At 37.2% G+C, this 19,070-nt stretch overlaps 1 protein-coding gene and 2 pseudogenes across 3 annotated transcripts in view; 1 reads left to right on the top strand and 2 right to left on the bottom strand.

The window, feature by feature from the left end:
* The window catches only part of RNF169 (ring finger protein 169), a gene marked incomplete at its 3' end in the record, with an annotated part of 79,744 nt that overhangs the window by 36,264 nt on the left and 24,410 nt on the right, over positions 1 to 19,070 (bottom strand). Inside the window, exon 2 of the mRNA XM_079707703.1 lies at positions 16,423 to 16,496. Within this exon, the coding sequence (XP_079563829.1) occupies positions 16,423 to 16,496 (74 nt within the window). The remainder of the gene's footprint in view (positions 1 to 16,422; positions 16,497 to 19,070) is intronic.
* On the bottom strand, positions 2,474 to 3,539 carry LOC307055845 (glyoxalase domain-containing protein 4-like; annotated as a pseudogene). The gene is made up of 2 exons: positions 3,078 to 3,539; positions 2,474 to 2,857 (listed from the first exon to the last, which is right to left on the bottom strand). The product of its transcript is annotated as a glyoxalase domain-containing protein 4-like (transcript).
* Positions 6,938 to 8,405, top strand: LOC307056569 (small ribosomal subunit protein mS31-like; annotated as a pseudogene). Its single transcript has 2 exons — positions 6,938 to 6,959; positions 7,238 to 8,405. The product of its transcript is annotated as a small ribosomal subunit protein mS31-like (transcript).

Raw genomic sequence — 19,070 nt, forward strand, 5'->3', positions numbered from 1 at the left:
CCGTGAGCCATGGCCGCTGAGCCTGCGCATCCGGAGCCTGTGCTCCGCAACGGGAGAGGCCACAACAGTGAGAGGCCCGCGTACCGCAAAAAAAAAAAAAAAAAAAAAAAAAAGAAGAGATATAAAATGGTCAATAAGCACATGAAAAAAGGCTCAACATCATTATTCATTAGGGAAATGCAAATCAAAACCTAATGAAATACCCACTAGAATATTTTTTTAAAAATCAGAAAATAACAAGTGCTAACAAGAACATGGAGTAATTGGAGCCCTCATACATTGCTAGTAGGAATGTAAAATGGTGCAGCTGCTGTAGAAAACAGTATGACGATTTCTCAAAAAATTAAACATTCAATTATTCCCATGACCCAGCAATTCCACTCCTAATTATATACCCAAAATAAAACCAGGAGTCAAAGAGATACTTGTATTCCAATGTTTATTGCAGCATTATTCACAAAAGCCAAAAAGTAGGAAGGAGATGAAAGGATCAACAAAATGTGATATATGCATACAATGGGATATCCAGCCAAGAAAAGGAATGTAGTACTAAAACATGTTACAATGTGAATGAACCTTGAAAACATTATGCTGAGTGAAATAAGCCAGGTCACAAAAGGACAAATACAATATGATTCCACTTACATATCTAGAATAGGCAAATTTGTAGAAAGAAGGTTAGAGGTTACTAGGGCCTGGGGTGATGGTAGAATGGGGAGATATTAATGGGTACACAGTTTCTGTTTGGAGTGATCAAAATGTTTCAGAAAAAGAAAGCAGTGATGATTGCACAACACTGTGAATGTACTTAAGGCTGCTGAATTGTACACCTGAAGTGGTTAAAATGGCAAATTTTATGTCATATATATTTTACAGCACAACCTATTATATAAGTATCATGAAGTTCCAGCTAGCTTTCTATCCTTTTAGATACTACAATAAACAATCTGTGTGACAGGTTTACTCAAGGCAATATCCTAGTAGGAGGCTTCAACTAGTCTTCTGATTAGAATCAGGTAGTTGAATTGTCTAACAGCTAAACACAGGGGCAAACAGAATTCCTAGCCATAGGGCAAGGCGCTGTCAAAGGAATAGACTGTTGAGCTCACTAGATTCTTAAGTCCTGTTCATGCAAGGGTGGAGATGCCTATAGAATATTTGTAGCTAATCCATATGTCTTGAATAATACTCATTTCACCATGAAAAATTATTTATCTTCATAACTGTAGAATCTGAGTGATGGGTATACAGGGGTTTTATTGTTCATTTTATTTTTCTTTTTTTATATTTGTTTAAATATTATACAAATTAAAAATTTAGAAATCATTTATAACATCCATTATGCAAGTTAAAGAACCTCAGATGCTGGGTGATTATAGAAATAATTGAAGGGCTTATAGGAGCCTATGCAGAGAAAGTTCTGATTATAGCCTCTCAAATGCTAAGTAACTACTCCAGAGTATGTATTCCCTATTAGTACTTCAATGTTAACTAGCCATCCTTAGAGTTTAAAGCAAAACACATATACACCACACTGTTTCAAATGAAATATTTTAAAATACATTTCATAACATCCAGAATGTATTTCTTTCTATCACAGATTTTTAACACAAATTGCTTGTGTCCAATTGCTTGTTTTCAAATTTCCCTTCCCTCAGACACTATGAGCTTCTATCAACCTGGAACCATGCTATTCATCCTTGATTTCCCCCCTCCCACTTTAGTTCTGGACATAGGGCCTGTATTCAATAAGTTTAATTCCACAGATATTTACAGAGCACTAGAGTCTATGTGTTAGGCATTGCTTCTAGTGATGAGTATACAGCCCTGATCAAAAATGACAAAGTTGTTTGCATGGTGCTTATATTCTATAAGAATGTGACTGAAATGAAAGATGTGATTGGACTAATCAATTTTTAAAAGGTCTTCCAACAAATATTCTCTGCAATACAAACTATACCTATTTTGGTGACCCTACCAGTCTCCATGCTTTGGGGAGCTTCTCTCAATTCCACAATAAAAGGTAACCAACCCGACAGTGTCATGAACACAGGGCTGGTGGGAAGAGTGCTGCTCAATGGCATTTATTTTTTTTAATTTGGATTTAATTGTTCTCATTAAATCTACATGCTTATCAAAATTCCCTCCATCCCCAACCAAAGATAATGTTCCATATAGCTGTCCCAGGCTGGAGAAGAATTTATTACTAACCTAACACAGTCACACACAGAATGTGCCCTTACAGTGACAGCGCAGATGACAGCAAGAGTTCTCCTCTAAATGGATTGATAATGATAAGATTTTCTCTCTAAAATATATCAGAGCTCTCAAAGGTTAAAATACACAAATCTTCACCACCCCAGCCTCTTTGCCTATATAGGAAACCATCAAGTTGTGAGAGCATTTATCACACATCAGGCCTCACAGGTGTTCGACAGGAATCACTAACGCCTGTTCCATGTGATGTCTTCAGTTAACCTGAAGCCTTTGGTTTATTTTGTGGAGCAAACCATTCATCTCTTTTAACTTCTGCCATTGCATCAGCCAACAATTTGCTTCCCTCTGGATCCATCTTCGAGGGTTCTCGAAATGCATGATCCCCCACAAAGCAAATTTCATGTCCATCAGGGTCAGTCAGAATGATCACTTGCACTGTTGCTTTCCCTGGAGTGTCCAGACTCACGAGGAGAGTCAGAATCTTCTGATTCTCCCTTTTTAACAAGTCTTCTAAGTCTGACAACTCTTTCTGGGGGCAAGAAAAGGCAATTCGTCCAAAAGCTGCTGCATGATCAACTGTCCCCTGGATGCCCTGTAGCTCCAGCTTACACTGGTTTTCAGCATAGCCCAGCAAAACTCTCTGCTTCCACAGGGAGATCAGCTCGGTGCTTTGTGACCGCCTGGAGGGGTGGGATAGGGAGGGTGGGAGGGAGACGCAAAAGGGAGGGGATATGGGAACATATGTATATGTATAACTGATTAAATTTGTTATAAAGCAAAAAAAAAAAAAAAAAGAAAGAAAAAAAATTAAAAAAAATAAAAAAATAAAAATAAAAACATTAAAAAAAAAAAAAAACTCTCTGCTTCTTTTCATCTCTTTCATAAATTTTCATTCCCAGCAGATTAGACCAGTAGTTCAAGGACTTCTGTAGATCAGAAACTGCTAGAGTTACTTTTAATACAGGATCTGACTGAGGTGGACTGCGGTTCTGCAAATAGAACTTATATCCTCTGTGGGCTTTGGTTTCAAAAACACCTACTGCAACTTCATTGAGTGGCCACTCCAGTTTCCTGGCTTTGCAGACAGCCTGGCTAGAAGCAAGCGTGATACCCATGAAGTCACCACCAAGCTATAGTCTCCAATGCCATAACTGTAAGTCAGTTCTGCAACAAAACGCTCATCCTCAGGTCCAAATTCTATCACTGATTTACTCCATTTCCCATCACAAGGCCTTCATACCCAGGACATCACAATAGAAACACACCATCTGGAAGCAGTTTCCCACTTTGAACACGAAGTGCAGAGCCCTGAGAGTCGCCATGACCACCTACACTACCCACCCCTCACGCGTACAGCGCCACGCTGCCCACAGGTGACACCAGCGCAGTAATCCCAATGGCACTGTAAAGATTAGAGGCTCATGCATCCATAATTTTCTCATTTTCGTATCTAGATTGGTAAAATGGTCCACCACCCTATGATAGTAGACTACAGAAATAATTTGTGAGAGTTGTAGGACCTTCTAGCCTCATGGTGTTTCCTTAATCTTTCCCCTAACACACAACTAACAGATTTTTCCTATAAAATATGATTATATATAAAAACATATAGTAAATTATATGAGTTATACATATATAACTCATTTCCTATATTTTCTAGTTATCTCTGGGCCAAAGGTTCTCAACTGGGACCCCAGACCCTTAAGAGGATTCACAAAGGTAGTGATGGAAATCTTTAATTTTCAATATATTTTTAACAATCTAACAAATCATATACTTATAGTCCATAAGGTTCTACCCACTAAATACCTCAATAAATAGGTTGAATACATTTTTGTTGCTTATCTAGAGCTTATTCTTTAATAGAAGACATTAACACTATTTTAAATTGTTAAAGGGGTTATGAAAAGAGTATATATTATAAGCTGATAAAGCTGGGGACCACTGCTTCAGAAACACTGCTCCAAACAATGATGAACTTGTTAGATATTCAAATTAATGTCAGAACATTTCAATTTACTTTGGTATCTATAGTGATCAATGCTTTGCATCTTCCATCTGGTTCCTAGGCTCTCATTTGATTCTAACAGTTACCACTTATATAGGGTCTAATTGGTGACTACTGCTGATGCAACCCACAAAAAGAAAGTGTTTGGGGTAAGTAAGGACTACTTGAAGCTTCCATCTCACAGAATCCAGAAATCGTAGCAAATCTTGCATACAAGGCAAAAGCCATGACTTCTACTTGAACAATCACATAAACAGCACCAAAGCAACTATTTGCTCTTAGGATTCTTACCTAATTTTAACAAAATCACACTGATAACACTATGCTCTCTTCACTTTAAATTCTTAAACACCTTTCAATTTAAATGTTATGTTTAGAATAATAAAATATTTAAATAATAAATATTTAAATATTTATGCCAATATAACATTTTACAGATTTTCTCCTTTATGTAATAGTGTTTTAAATTACTTCACTATAGGTTTTAAATTATTACATGTGCTCTATAGAAATGCATATAAAATTAATTTTAAGCATTAAAGTTTATACATAAATTGAACCAGCAGATACTAAGTCATATGTTTAGTTGCCAAGCTAAAAGCCTATATGAAGGGGCGTGCACTCACAAGAAGTATAAAGTAAGAGCTCTAAATCATTGATTATGAAAAGGCAAAGACAGGTCTTCACTGTCCAAAGCTCAAGAAAACTGGGAATCATTTATGGTTCATACCACTAACTTTCCAGCTTCCAACCATGACTTTTTGACAGTCAGCCACTTCTCACTCAAATTAACAAATTAAAAAATGGCAGTAATGGAGGGGGGTTACTTTGTGCTAGATTTTTTTTAATTCCAAATTTTAAAGAATAATAATAATTCTTATATATGGATTACTATGTGCCAGGCACTATTTCACAATAACCCTATAAGCTAGGTACTATGGGGTCCACTTTACAGACCAGGAAACTAAGAAATGGAGAGATGAACTAACTTGCCCAAATTCACATGGAGAGTCAGGATTTGAACTTAGATGGCTCTTAAGCACTTTAATAAACTGCCTCTCAGCTAAGGGCAAAATAGCCACATCATTTGTATTGTGATTTACTGAGCACCTGCAATTTTTTTTTAAAGTTTGAGATAAACAAAAAAGTTGACTCTCAGATGTAAGCAGCAAATGAGGTTTTAAACTCTCATCTGAATCCAAAAAAATAAAACCAAGCTTGCAATTTTACTGAAAGCAGATTACCTGTGAATTTTTACACAGATTTGGATAGATATGGGAAATTTTTTAAATTATCTTGTGGAATCTTTTTTAAATACCATATTTTTAAAAGTGATTTCTGATTCTTTTTTTTTTTTTTTTTTTTGCGGTACGCAGGCCTCTCACTGTTGTGGCCTCTCCCGTTGCGGAGCACAGGCTCCGGACGCGCAGGCTCAGCGGCCATGGCTCACGGGCCCAGCTGCTCCACGGCATGTGGGATCTTCCCGGACCGGGGCACGAACCCGTGTCCCCTGCATCGGCAGGCGGACTCTCAACCACTGCGCCACCAGGGAAGCCCAATTTCTGATTCTTGGTTTGGTTTTAAGTAAAATATTAGCATGCATGTAATATATCACAATGATATTTTCTGTTATTTTACATAGCCATTAAAAATGTTGGCATGGATCGAAATACACTGATATGGAAAGCTTCCTATGATATGTTAAATAAAACGGTCAGTAAAAATGGCATGTAAAGTGTGATCCTAAATCTATTCTGTGAAAAGTCTTAAGCTTAAGTTTATGATAAACATTTTTCCTTCCAGTTTTATTGAGATACAATTGACATACAGCACTGTACAAGTTCAAAGTGTAGCATAATGATTTGACTTACATACATCATGAAATGATTACCACAATAAGTGTAGAGAACATCCATCATCTCATACAGATTCAACATTAAAGAAGAAAAATTTTTTTCCTTGTGATGAGAACTCAGGATTTACTCTTAACTTTCTTTTTTTAAAAATTAATTAATTTATTTCTTTTGGGGGGCATTGGGTCTTCGTTGCTGCATGCAGGCTTTTTCTAGTTGCAGTGAGTAGGGGCTACTCTTCATTGCGGTGCGCAGGCTTCTCATTGTGGTGGCTTCTCCTGTGTGGAGCACAGGCTCTAGGCATGCGGGCTTCAGTAGTTGTGGCATGCAGGCTTCAGTAGTTGTGGCTCATGGGTTCTAGAGCACAGGCTCAGTAGTTGTGGCACATGGACTTAGTTGCTCCGTGGCATGTGGGATCTTCCTGGACCAGGGCTCGAGCCCATGTCCCGTGCATTACAGGCAGATTCTTAATCACTGCACCACCAGGGAAGTCCCTCTCTTTAACTTTCATATACAGCAGTGTTAATTATATTTATCATGTTGTACATTACCTCCTTAGTACTTACTTATCTTATAACTTGGAACTTTATACCTTTTGACTGTCATCATCCAATTCCCTTTCCCACCACCTCCTGCCTCTGGTAATCACAAATCTGATCTCTTTTTCTGTAAGTTTGCTTGTTTGTTCTTGAAGTACAACTGACCTACAACACTATGTTAGTTCCTGTTACACAACACAGTGATTCAATATTTCTGTACTCAAAATGATCACCATGATAAATCTAGTTATGATCTGTCACAATACAATGATATTACATAGTTATTTACTATATTTCCCCACACTGTACATTTCATACTCATGACTCATCTGTTCTGCAACTGTAAGTCTGTACCTCTTACCTATTTCTTTCCTCCCCTCTCCCCTCTGGCAACCACCTGTTTGTTCTCTGTATCTGTAACTGTTTCTGTTTTGTTATGTCTGTTCATTTGTTTTGTTTTTTAGATTCCACATATAAGTGAAATCATACAGTATTGGTCTCTCTCTGTCTGACTTATTCACTAAGCGTAATGGGGGTGGGGCATGTTTGGCAGAGGATGCACTACCCCCATTGTATTCCCACTTTAGCTTGTTTCTCCACAATGTTTCCAAGAGTCTGAGGGACCCTACCCCTTTGCCCCCTTTCCCACCTCCCTTTGTGCTCTGGAGGCCTAGAGGAATTGGTAGCTGCGATTTGTGTTATTCCCTTCTCTGAATATAACGGTCAGAACAAAAAAAATAATATCCAAAGATACTTTGGTACTAACAGCATGATCTACAGCAAGAAAGATAAGCATTTGGCTCCAATCCATGAGATTCCAAGGAGAGAGACAGCCAAGACAGTGTAAAGAATAAGAAAAAAGACTTGATAAATATTATTAAGGGCATGAAAGTTGAAAGCACAGTAAATGTACAAAAACAAAGCCGCCCAAAAGAAGACAACTTAAAAGTGTGGAGGCTACAACCAGCAGACTTCAAAAAGCTCCAGAAGATGCCCCCAAAAGAGAAGTGAACCCGAGTCCTGAGTTGGTGGTGGCTGCATCTGCTGTTGCAGACTATCCCTTTTGACAAGCAGATGATCAAGTCAGAGCTGCTCCAGCAGCATAAGGAAGACTCAAGGGCACAGAAAGAGGGCGAAAGACCTAAAATTAGTTTCAGTAACATCATATCAGCTACGAAAGTTGCCAGATCTGCCTGCCACAGCTAGAGTTAGTACAAGACTAGTGAATCAGATGCAGTTTGATGAAGGAGCTGATGATGATACCTGATCTTAAGACCACTGATCTTAGAACAAGTTTTAGGAAAAATATATTCAAAGGCAAGAGGCTTAATATTTTGGGGCTTAAGGCAGTTACTAAAGAGGCACCTGACACACAGAGACAGCACCTTCACTTTGGATTGTGGAATTTGCTAAGCAGTTAGCCGCAGTCAATGAACAGTCCTTTCAGAACGATTCCAAAGAGATGAGCCAATGGACTAAAGAGGAGAACCTGTGGGAGTCCCAATTAACAATGAAGCAGGTTTTGATGATAAGGGTTCAGAATCTCATGAATATATATTTCTGGATAAACACCTGGAGGATTTTCCAAAACAAGGATCAACTCACCACTTCATGAGCTGGTGACCTGGCCTTTCCAAAAACCCATATCTGAGTGTTAAGCAGAAGGTCGAACACGTAGAGTGGTTTAGAAATTATTTTAATGAAAAACAGGATGTTCTAAAAGAGAGTGACATACAGTTCAATGGGAAATTTTTATTTCAAGCTATTGGAGATTGGTATTATAAATAAAATAATTTGACTAGAAAAAAATACGATAAACATTTAAATATGGTTATTAGGTAGCAGAATTACTGGTAATTTTCCCTTTCTCTTTTAAATCTTTTTATAATTTTTTTCTTTTTACAATTCACAGAATTTTATAATTTTGCTTACTTTTATAAATAAGAAAAAATAAAGCTGTTTAAATTTACTATAAGCTTCACTAATCAGATACTTTAACAAAATGTTTTATTTCGTACACGGGACAGAAGAGTTGTGACTGTTTCTAGAAAATTCTCTCATTTGGCTTTCAAGTAGCACTGAAATGATTTTATTTAAACTAGTCTCTAAACCATATAAAATATTATACTAATGTAGTAACCTTATAACTATTGATCGTCTCCTCTCAAAAATGAAAGAGACAAGGAAAAACAGGACATTACAGATATAACATGAATAACCTGCAATTCTAATTAAATTTGATCATGCTTTGAATTTCCCAAATGTGTTGTTTTCTTTGAAAAGCATATAACTTGATAAAGTTGTTTCTCCTTGTCTGGGTAGTTGTAAATAGCAAAAGACAACCACGTTAACACTTTCAGATTTTGAACATCCTATAAACTAAACAGTTGTTCCCTCGTGCAGTCAAAATTAAAACTTATTCTTTTGAGAGTTTTTCCTTCTTAGTACCATACAGCTTACCTGATCTTAACGATGTACTATGAGATTCTGTATTTATTTCTTATTCTAGAAAGATGCACATCAGCACATACCCAAGTATGCATTTCCTCAAAGATGACATATTAACATTTCAGAGGAAGAAGAATAGAAAATAATGTAGTAAAAAGAACTCTAGAAATCTTAAAATACATCTAGTTCTATCATGAACCAGCTGTATATCCTTACACAAGTCATTTCTCTTAAAAGAAGGGGCTTTGAAACTGGATGATCAACAATTCAATCTGTATGTAATAAATATATAAGTGCAAGATATTATATTAGATGTGGTGGAGAGTTAAAGAGACTAAACAAACAGATCCATCTTGAAAGATTTTACAATCTAATAGAAAAAAAATTTTTTAAACAAGCAAACAACCTGCTGCTTCCATGGTGCAACAGAACATATTTTAATAAATACAAGCTTCTTTTAAAATAAGTAAATTAAAAAAATAAGGGAAAGGCCAAATCAATATTCAGCTCATGATACACTGTACAGCCAAACAGATTTAAGTGAAATGTTCAAGCTTTAATAAAGTACACTATATTTTACAGTTTATCGCAGAAAAATAATAAAAGGAAATTTAAAGATATATTATTTCAAAGGTAATTAGGCCCTAAAAGTTTACTTACCTTTAAAAAACTCCTTCAGAAAAGTTAATGTCTGCCTTATAGAGTCATTACTCACTTCAGTAACCCATTGACTGTATCTGATTACTCTGTGCTCTGGCTAAGGACTAGAACTGCATGCTTACTACTTGAATAATTCAGCCAGCAATGGGGAGAAAATACTCCTCAAAAACGAACCAGTGGTGAGGGAGAAAAAAGAAAATGGATAGGTCAGTAAACCAATTCAGAGAAAGCCTAAACCACTCATGTGATCTGCAGAATTATCAAAAGCAGTTCATCTTTCCCACTACAGAAACCAGGGAGATAAGCAGTCTAGAAGCAAAGGCTGTTTTTTTTCCCCTACCTTTAACCTTTCAGAGTCTAATGATTCAAAGAAGACAAACAAGGGCAAGCTGGATTATATGTTTCCAAAATCTAATATAAAGCAACTATTATTTAACCATGTGGTCAAAGCTAAGCACCTAACAAACTGTATAAGCAGAAGGAATAATGGTGTAAATAATAAGCTTAATGCAACCAATAAATAGAATTTATAGGGATGAATCAATTATTTCAAAACATAAAATGACTAACAGTCAGTCTTATATAGATTAGAACCATAAAGAGATCAATATTGAAATAATTTCTCCATAAAACTTATTTTTTCATTTCAACATATATTTACTGCAGACAAGAATATAACAAGATGGGCGATTGGGATTGACATGTATATACTGATGTGATAAAACTGATGACTAATAAAAACCTGCTGTATAAAAAAGTAAAATAAAATTCAAAAAAAAGAATATAATAAGAATATAAATATTCAAGAATGAATACAACAAAATTCTTTCCCCAATCAATGTAACAAGATGGAGGACTAAGCACATGCTAATTTTCTCTTTCTACTTAAAACACCATAAAATGTCAGAAAATTTCTTTTTAATAGAATACATCTATAAAAGCACAGCAAAAATAGCATGCCATTAGCAATCAAGATCACAAATATCCAAAAGATGGAACTAGTTTTCACACCTAAAGGTTATAAGCAAGCAATTCATAGAAAACCTGTAAATGGCCAGTAAGCACAAGATGCTCCTTCTCTCTAGTAACCAGGGCAATGTAAATTAAAACAATGAGATATTTTATTCAGCAGATAGCAAAATATTAAAAATAATGATAAAGGCTTAGCAAGGATTTAAAGAAAAGGGACTCTCTTTTACTGTTGTTAAGAGAGTTAAGTTGAAAAAAGTCTTTTGAATATCCACCAAAATACAAAGTGTATATACAATCTGACCTGCACTTTCACTTCTAGGAATCTAACTTAAAGGCAGTATTTGCTCAGATATGTTCATGTATGTTTAGTGCCACATCTCTTCAAAACTGGGGGAAATGGAAAACAATTTAAATGATCAATGGTTAAGTGAATTATGCCTCATCCACACTATGAAATACCATTCAGTATGAAAAAAGTACCTATATGAAAGCACCTGCTGTCCCTCCACAAAGAAAGCACATATTGTTAGAGGAAAAAAAAAAAAAACTGGCTACAGAATAGATCATATTATTCCTCAAAATTCCTAGCCTCTTTGAAGTATTTACCAACAGACTGTAATACCCACAACCCCTCTGTGAGGTAGTCACCTGTCAACTCCCCTTATTCACAGAAAACCTTAGCACTTAAGTTTCTGCCCAGCTGCTCCAGTGATATTCCTGAAGATTTCAATATCAGTATATTCTCTCAGTTTCTTCACTTCCTTCTAGATAAATCTTTTCTTCCATCCTACTTCATTTACCTCCTCCCATAATCATACCCTAAACTCTGTCATGTTCAATAACTAAACCACCTCCCAGTCTCACATTTAACCCTCTCACATTTAGACGACGACTTCTAGGTTTCCAACTTTACTTATATGCTAGTCACCCTACTTTTATAATTCTTTAGCACCATCAAAACTTCCAGTCCACTGACTCTACCACTCTCATTGTCCATCATGTCCTCAATTCCTTCCTCAAACAACCCCCTTAAAATAACCACGGTCCAAAATTACAACAACTTCCTCGTATACACCTTCAAGTCCACAGCATCATTCCCTCTGTCATACTTTTGGTAAAATCCTAACCCTCGTTAAACCCAACCCATTGCTTACTCCAAAAGTGTTCTAATTGGTCTTATTTTCATTCTTGTCCTATGAGGCAGAGACAGCTAGCTGCCTACCCAGTATTCATTCTTTCATTCCTTACTAAAACAACCCTAGGGACTTCCCTGGTGGTGCAGCGGTTAAGAATCCGCCTACCAATGCAGGGGACATGCGTTCGATCGCTGGTCCGGGAAGATCCCACATGCCACGGAGCAACTAAGCCCGTGCGCCACACCTACTGAGCCTGCGCTCTAGAGCCTGCGAGCCACAACTACTGAAGCCCGCGCGCCTGGAGCCCATGCTCTGCAACAAGAGAAGACACCACAATGAGAAGTCTGTGCACTGCAACGAAGAGTAGCCCCCATATGCCGCAACTAGAGAAAGCCCGTGTGCAGCAACAAAGACCCAATGCAGCCAAAAATAAAAATAAATAAATTTAGGGCCTCCCTGGTGGCGCAGTGGTTGAGAGTCCGCCTGCCGATGCAGGGGATACGGGTTCGTGCCCCGGTCTGGGAGGATCCCATATGCCGCGGAGCGGCTGGGCCCGTGAGCCATGGCTGCTGAGCCTGTGCGTCCGGAGCCTGTGCTCCGCAACGGGAGAGGCCACAACAGTGAGAGGCCCGCGTACTGCGCAAAAAAAAAAAAAAAAAGACCCAATTCAGCTGACATAGGCCCTTCTGCCTTACCTTCTGTCTAGATGGGATTCTACAGGAGGATCAACGATGGTTGATCCACATCACAAGGAGACAGGCACACTTGAAGATGTCTAAACAGAAAAAAAAGGAGCCTGCACCCATGATGTCCTAGAGCTGCCATAATCAGCCCTGGACAGCTTACCTCCAGCTTTTTGTTACTGGAGAAAAGTAAAACTCTTAATTTATTTGAGTCACTATTTTGGGGTCTCTACTATTCACAGTAAATCCAATTCCTAATTCTTAGACCCATTACAGTTTATTCCCCACACAACAACCAGAGACCTTTTAAAAGTATAATTCAGATCATATTACTGGCTTCCCATCACACTTAAAATAAATTTAAGGTCCTTACCAAGCAACTAGGCCTTCTTTGATCTGGCCCTCTATCTCTCCCAACTCACATCTTACCAAATCCCCATGCCACCCTTGCACCCTTCCACAACTTGTACACTCAGTTCCAGCCACAGTGTTCCTTAAACAAGCCAAACTTGTTTCCATCTCAGGGCCTTTGCATTTGCTGTTCTCTTTGCTGGGAATGCTCTTTCCTCATAAGTTTACTTGGCTTGCTCCCTAATCTCTTTCAGGTAGCAACTCAAATGTTGCCTTCTCTGAGACTTTCCCTGATCACTGTATCGAAAAGTCTTTTTTTTTTTTTTTTTTTTTTTTTTTTTTTTTCTCCTTGCGGCACGCAGGCCTCTCACCGCTGTGGCCTCTTCCGCTGCAGAGCACAGGCTCCAGATGCGCAGGCTCAGCGGCCATGGCTCACGGGCCCAGCCGCTCCGTGGCATGTGGGATCCTCCCGGACCGGGGCGCAAACCCGTGTCCCCTGCACCGGCAGGCGGACTCCCAACCACTGCACCACCAGGGAAGCCCCGAAAACAGTCTTTTTGTGTCTCAAGTTTCCCTTCCACTCCCCTCTAACTCTTCTTACCCTGCTTTATTAATATATATTAATTTTTTTTTGCTTATTTACTGTACATCTTCCCCACTAGAATGAAATCTCCCTGAGGTCAAGAACCCTGGGTGTCTTCTTCAGCATCATATTCCTAGTACCTGACACAGTAAGGACATAATAGATATATGAAGAATAAATGAATATACATCATGATCTTATCTATACTAAAAAAGACTAAAGCATATGTGTGAGTGTGTGTGTGTGTGTGTGTAAATATATAAAGGATCTAGGATATACACTAAACTGTTGACACTCGTTATCTCTGGGGAAGAAAGTGGAAAATAAGAAAAAGGAGAACTTTCACATTTTGCTCTGCATATTTCTGCATAAAAAAGACAAAATTAACTACAACACATGGCAGGAAGAAAATTTTAAACATATTTAGAAATATAAACCTATTTATAGAATCATAAAATTTAGAAACATAGTAACCTCAGTAAGCATAACACTACACCATGGGTAGAGGGATCTATGATTAGTAAGCAAACATCTTTTAAAAGAACTAAAATTAGGGGAATAAAATTTCCTGTTAACTTTTTATAGCCCTTATAAAGGTTTTTACTGTCATTTAAACAAAATAATAAAGTATACTAAATAAAAAGTGTATTACACGTCAAATTAGTAATGATGAGTTGTATAGAATTAATTTCCATCGCTTGCTCAGTAGAAACTTTTAAACATCTCCCTCCCCTAGGGATTCATCTAGATAATTATATATTTGTTTTATTTCAGAAAATATGCATTCTAAGACACATCTTTTTTTATCAAGTTCTCCATCCAAATATCTAGTGCCTTAATTTTTTTTACTTTATTGAGGCATATTTTTACATATTATGTAATTCATCCATTTCATGGATGATTCGATGATTTTTAGTAAATTTACCAAGTTGTGGAACACACCATAAATCAGTTTTAGAAATCTTCATTGCTGTAATAAAATCACTCATGACCATTTACTGTTAATCTCCACTGTCATCCCTACTCAATCAACCATTAATCTACTGTCTGTCTCTATACTTCTGTCTATTCCTAGACATTTTCTATAAATGGAAACATACAATATGTGGTCTCTTTTACCTGGTTTCTTTCACTTAGCACATTTTTGAGGCTCATCCATCTGGTAGCATGTATCAGTGGTTCATCCTTTCTTATTGCTGAATAGTATTCCATTATATGGGTATGCCATCCATATTAGTGCCTTTTGGTTTTATGACTTGGATTTCCATTTTCCAGGTTATACAATGAGTGTAGGATAACCTGGGTACTTGGAGTACGGGTGGGGGGAAACCTATTTAACGTTTATTTAACACAAATGACATAGGTGAGTGTTTTTCAAACCCAATCCAGTTTACGCAGAATGAGATTATCCTAGCTTCACTCAACAGCATTATGCTATCAGTCGCTTTTAAAACCATTTTCCTGTCCCTCCTTCTTAACAGGAACGAAAGAACAGTTCCCCAAGGTATCCTTCTCTCTCCCAAGGCTTATAAAAAATCTCTACACTCACTATGCCTTCTGCTTTACCTCCTTCTTCTACCTCCAAGTCCCTGTTTTCTCATTATCTTCAAGCTGACAGCTTCAAATTTTCCATATTCTCCAAGTTTCTGAAAAGTTATATTAAAACTAAATATCTGCATATTCTGGGATTTTATTTAAGAGAAATCTGTGGTTCTTTTGATGTAGCCCTGAGAATAATTTGTTTCTGTGTAGAAAAAAGCTTTGTAACTGATTTAAAACGAAAAACAAAAAAACTCACAACACTAATACAAAAGGAGCATGAGGACCCAAGTCAGCATTTGACACTCCCATTTAAAAGAAAAGATCAAAGAATATACAGTAATTAAGCACAGTTTTTTATCTTTTCTTTTTAACATGACCTTATTAAATACTGATCTTTTTTTTTTTTTTTTTTTTTTGCGGTACGCGGGCCTCTCACTGTTGTGGCCTCTCCGGTTGCGGAGCACAGGCTCCGGACGCGGAGGCTCAGCGGCCATGGCTCACCGGCCCAGCCGCTCCGCGGCATGTGGGATCTTCCCGGACCGGGGCACGAACCCGTGTCCCCTGCATCGGCAGGCGGACTCTCAACCACTGCGCCACCAGGGAAGCCTTGACCTTTTTCATTCAGTCTAAAATGCCACCATAATGTTATTGTCTTGCCTCTGTTTTATGATGATGTCTGATTCAGATTAAGTGGATTATCTGCCTTTATAAAACATTAAATATCTCCATGTAGAATGATTATCTAATCATTTATGAACTTGGGTAAGGGATGGTCGTTCAAGGAGAGGGCTGGGGAAGGATGATACAAATCTTATAACATACTTCTTATTACCAGTCTTTCTGAAGTCTTAATCTTCCAAGTGATTCCCAGGCTATTAGCTTGAAAACATCAAAAATAAGATGATGTGGACACAGCTAAAAGCTCTCCCAACGGTAAACGTTCTCTAACTAGAAAATTATTCCACTACCCTTACCAGTCTAAGTTACAGTTCTTCTGTAGTACTTAAGAGAGTGAAAGCAGTAAAAGATAATACCAGCTACATGTAATTAGAGGAACCTTGCAAGATAAAGAAAAATAAGACAAGCTATTACTATTAAAGCTTAAATGTTAGCTTTTATCTAACATTTAAATGCCAAGAATAGCTCTCTTGGTGGCCAGTTATTGCAGCAGGTATGTGATAGGCCATGTGAGCTACATTTTCATCTTTGAAAGGACAGCTTAAAAGGGTTAAGGTTTACTCTACTTCCATCATAGCTACAGAATCTAACTAGATCAGTATAAGGTAGGGTACAGCAACACAGGCTCTGCATTATAAATTTTAAAAATCCCTAGTAAATCAAAACTCCCACTAAGCATTCTTTAATGTCATCATTTCAATTAACGTTAAGAAAATGAATGGCATAATGATATGTATACTGTTATACTGTACCTTTCTCAGGCTTTCATATTCCTCACGAAGTTCCCCAGGCTTGCTTAATTTGATTGGTGCTCTGAATATAAACTCTGCAGGAAAGGGAAAAGAAAACACTTTTTAACACAACTTTCTAGGAAGGAACCAAGATCTTGTCCTACTGCTGCCCCCACATCATAAACCACATAAAAATTGTGGTCATCTTCCACAATTTGAATATTCATTCATTCATTTAACAAATACTTATTAAAGGGTATAAACCAGGCACAGTTCTAAGCACTGGGGAGAAGCACTGAACAAATAAAGTTCTTAATATCATGGAGTTTACAATATTGTGGGGGGAAACAGACAATAAACAAACAAGTGTGTGTATATAATACAACTGGTGGTACTAAGGGCTATGGAGGAAAATAAACACAGGCTGGAAGGTTACTTTATCAATATATAGATGGTCTGAAGGGTCTCACTGATAAAAGTAACATGTTAAAAGACCTCAAGGAAAACTATACTTAAAGCTCCTAGTTCAACATTACCAAGTAACATTTTAAATAAGCTAAAGTTTTACTCATAATACTTTGTTACTAATGTTTCTTTCTACTTCTTTTTCAACACTGCCAACAGACTATTTTCCTGTATACAATTTATAAATATTTTCAGTATATAACCTGATTTTTTATCCTCAAAGCCTTCAGTGGTTTTGATCAGCTTACAGAATAAAGTCAAAATTCTTCAATATGTCACTCAAGGTTTTCCAGAGACTGATCACAACTTTATCTTTCTAAAGCACTGTGTCTCTCATCTCTTGACTATCTGGTTACAATATATATATGCCATATACTTCTAACCCTTTTATGCTGTTTCTCAGCTGAAATTTTCTTTTCTCCCCTTCTCTATATCCAGGCCCACAGGAGGCACACAATACACACTGGTTATATAAACAATAAAAATCCAACTTAAGAACAGGAATAAAAGATAAGTCCTAAATGCTATCAAAAAGTAAGGAGAAAATACGCACTTCTGTCTCCTTAAATGTACATGACACTTCGATATACCCCATGTATATTTAGAGACTTAAACACAGTATTTATTTGAAGACTTACTAACAACTCTATATCCCATTCAGGTTGATAATATTTGTTGTAGAAAAGTTGGCTCCTCAAATAGTTGACTTTTGTCCTTTTTCAGTTGTCTCAACTACCTTAAAAAGACTCATATACACCAGAGAAATGTGGAAGATTCTTAGACAGGAACACTGGACATAATACAGATGCAGAAAACAGTAACTTAAAGCTCTACCAAGCTGCAGAGAATTATTAGACCTGGGGCTTGGGAGGCAAACACTACATCACCTTCACCCACTTAAAAAAAAAGTCCTGATGACTATTTTAATCATATCTCTTAAGTACATTTCTAATTATAGGCAAATAGTATCTAAAACCAGATGCTTTAAAAGAGGAGGGGAAGAAGGAAGAGAAAAGCAAAACCCTTAAGTCAAAAGAATTCTTTTAATCCATTTATGGAGAACCTATTACCTGAACGATACTTTATATTTTCTCAGTGAATCTTCACAGAAACTTTATAAGGTAGGTATTATACCCATTTTACAATAAGGAAAATGAGAGGTTAATGACTTGCCCAAGGCCACAGAACTAGCACATGGCAAAATTAAGAGAAAAAGAATTAACAGGTATAAAGAGGGAAATTACATAATGATGAAAAAGGCAACCCATCAAGAAGCTATAATAATTATGCACTCGTATGAAGCTACAACAGAGCAAAAAAAAAGATTATAAGAGAAATTAATAAATCTAAAATTATAGTAAAAAATTGTAACACACCACAATTAAAAACAGGTAGATCAGGAGGATCAAGGGTAATAAAAATATAGAAAAATTGAACAATAAAATTAACAAACTTGATTATATATATTTATATATATTTATGAACTCAATGAACAAAATATATATTCCTTAAAGCAAACAAGGGACAATTAAAAATACACTAGGGGGCTTCCCTGGTGGCGCAGTGGTTGAGAGTCCGCCTGCCGATGCAGGGGACACGGGTTCGTGCCCCGGTCCGGGAAGACCCCACATGCTGCGGAGCGGCTGGGCCATGAGCCCAGGCTGCTGAGCCTGCGCATCCGGAGCCTGTGCTCCACAGCAGGAGAGGCCATAACAGTGAGAGGCCCATGTACCACAAAAAAAAGAAAAGATACATGCATCCCAATGTTCATAGCAGCACTATTTACAATAGCCAAGACATGGAAGCAACCTAAATGTCCATCGACAGATGAATGGATAAAGAAGATGTGGTACTTATATACAATGGAATATTACTCAGCCGTAAAAAAATGAAATAATGGCATTTGGAGTAACATGGATGGACCTAGAGATTATCATACTAAGTGAAGTAAGTCAGACAGAGACAAATACCACAGGATATGGCTTATATGTGGAATCTTAAAAAATGGTACAAATGAACTTATTTACAAAGCACAAATAGTCACAGATGTAGAAAACAAACATTGTTACTTGGGGGAAGGAGGGAGGAGGGATAAATTGGGAGATTGGGATTGACATATGCACACTACTATATATAAAACAGATAACTAATAAGGACCTACTGTATAGCACAGGAAACTCTACTCAATACTCTGTAATGACCTA

This window comes from Hyperoodon ampullatus (genome assembly GCF_949752795.1).
Source record: "Hyperoodon ampullatus genome assembly, chromosome: 7".
Taxonomy (NCBI): domain Eukaryota; kingdom Metazoa; phylum Chordata; class Mammalia; order Artiodactyla; family Ziphiidae; genus Hyperoodon; species Hyperoodon ampullatus.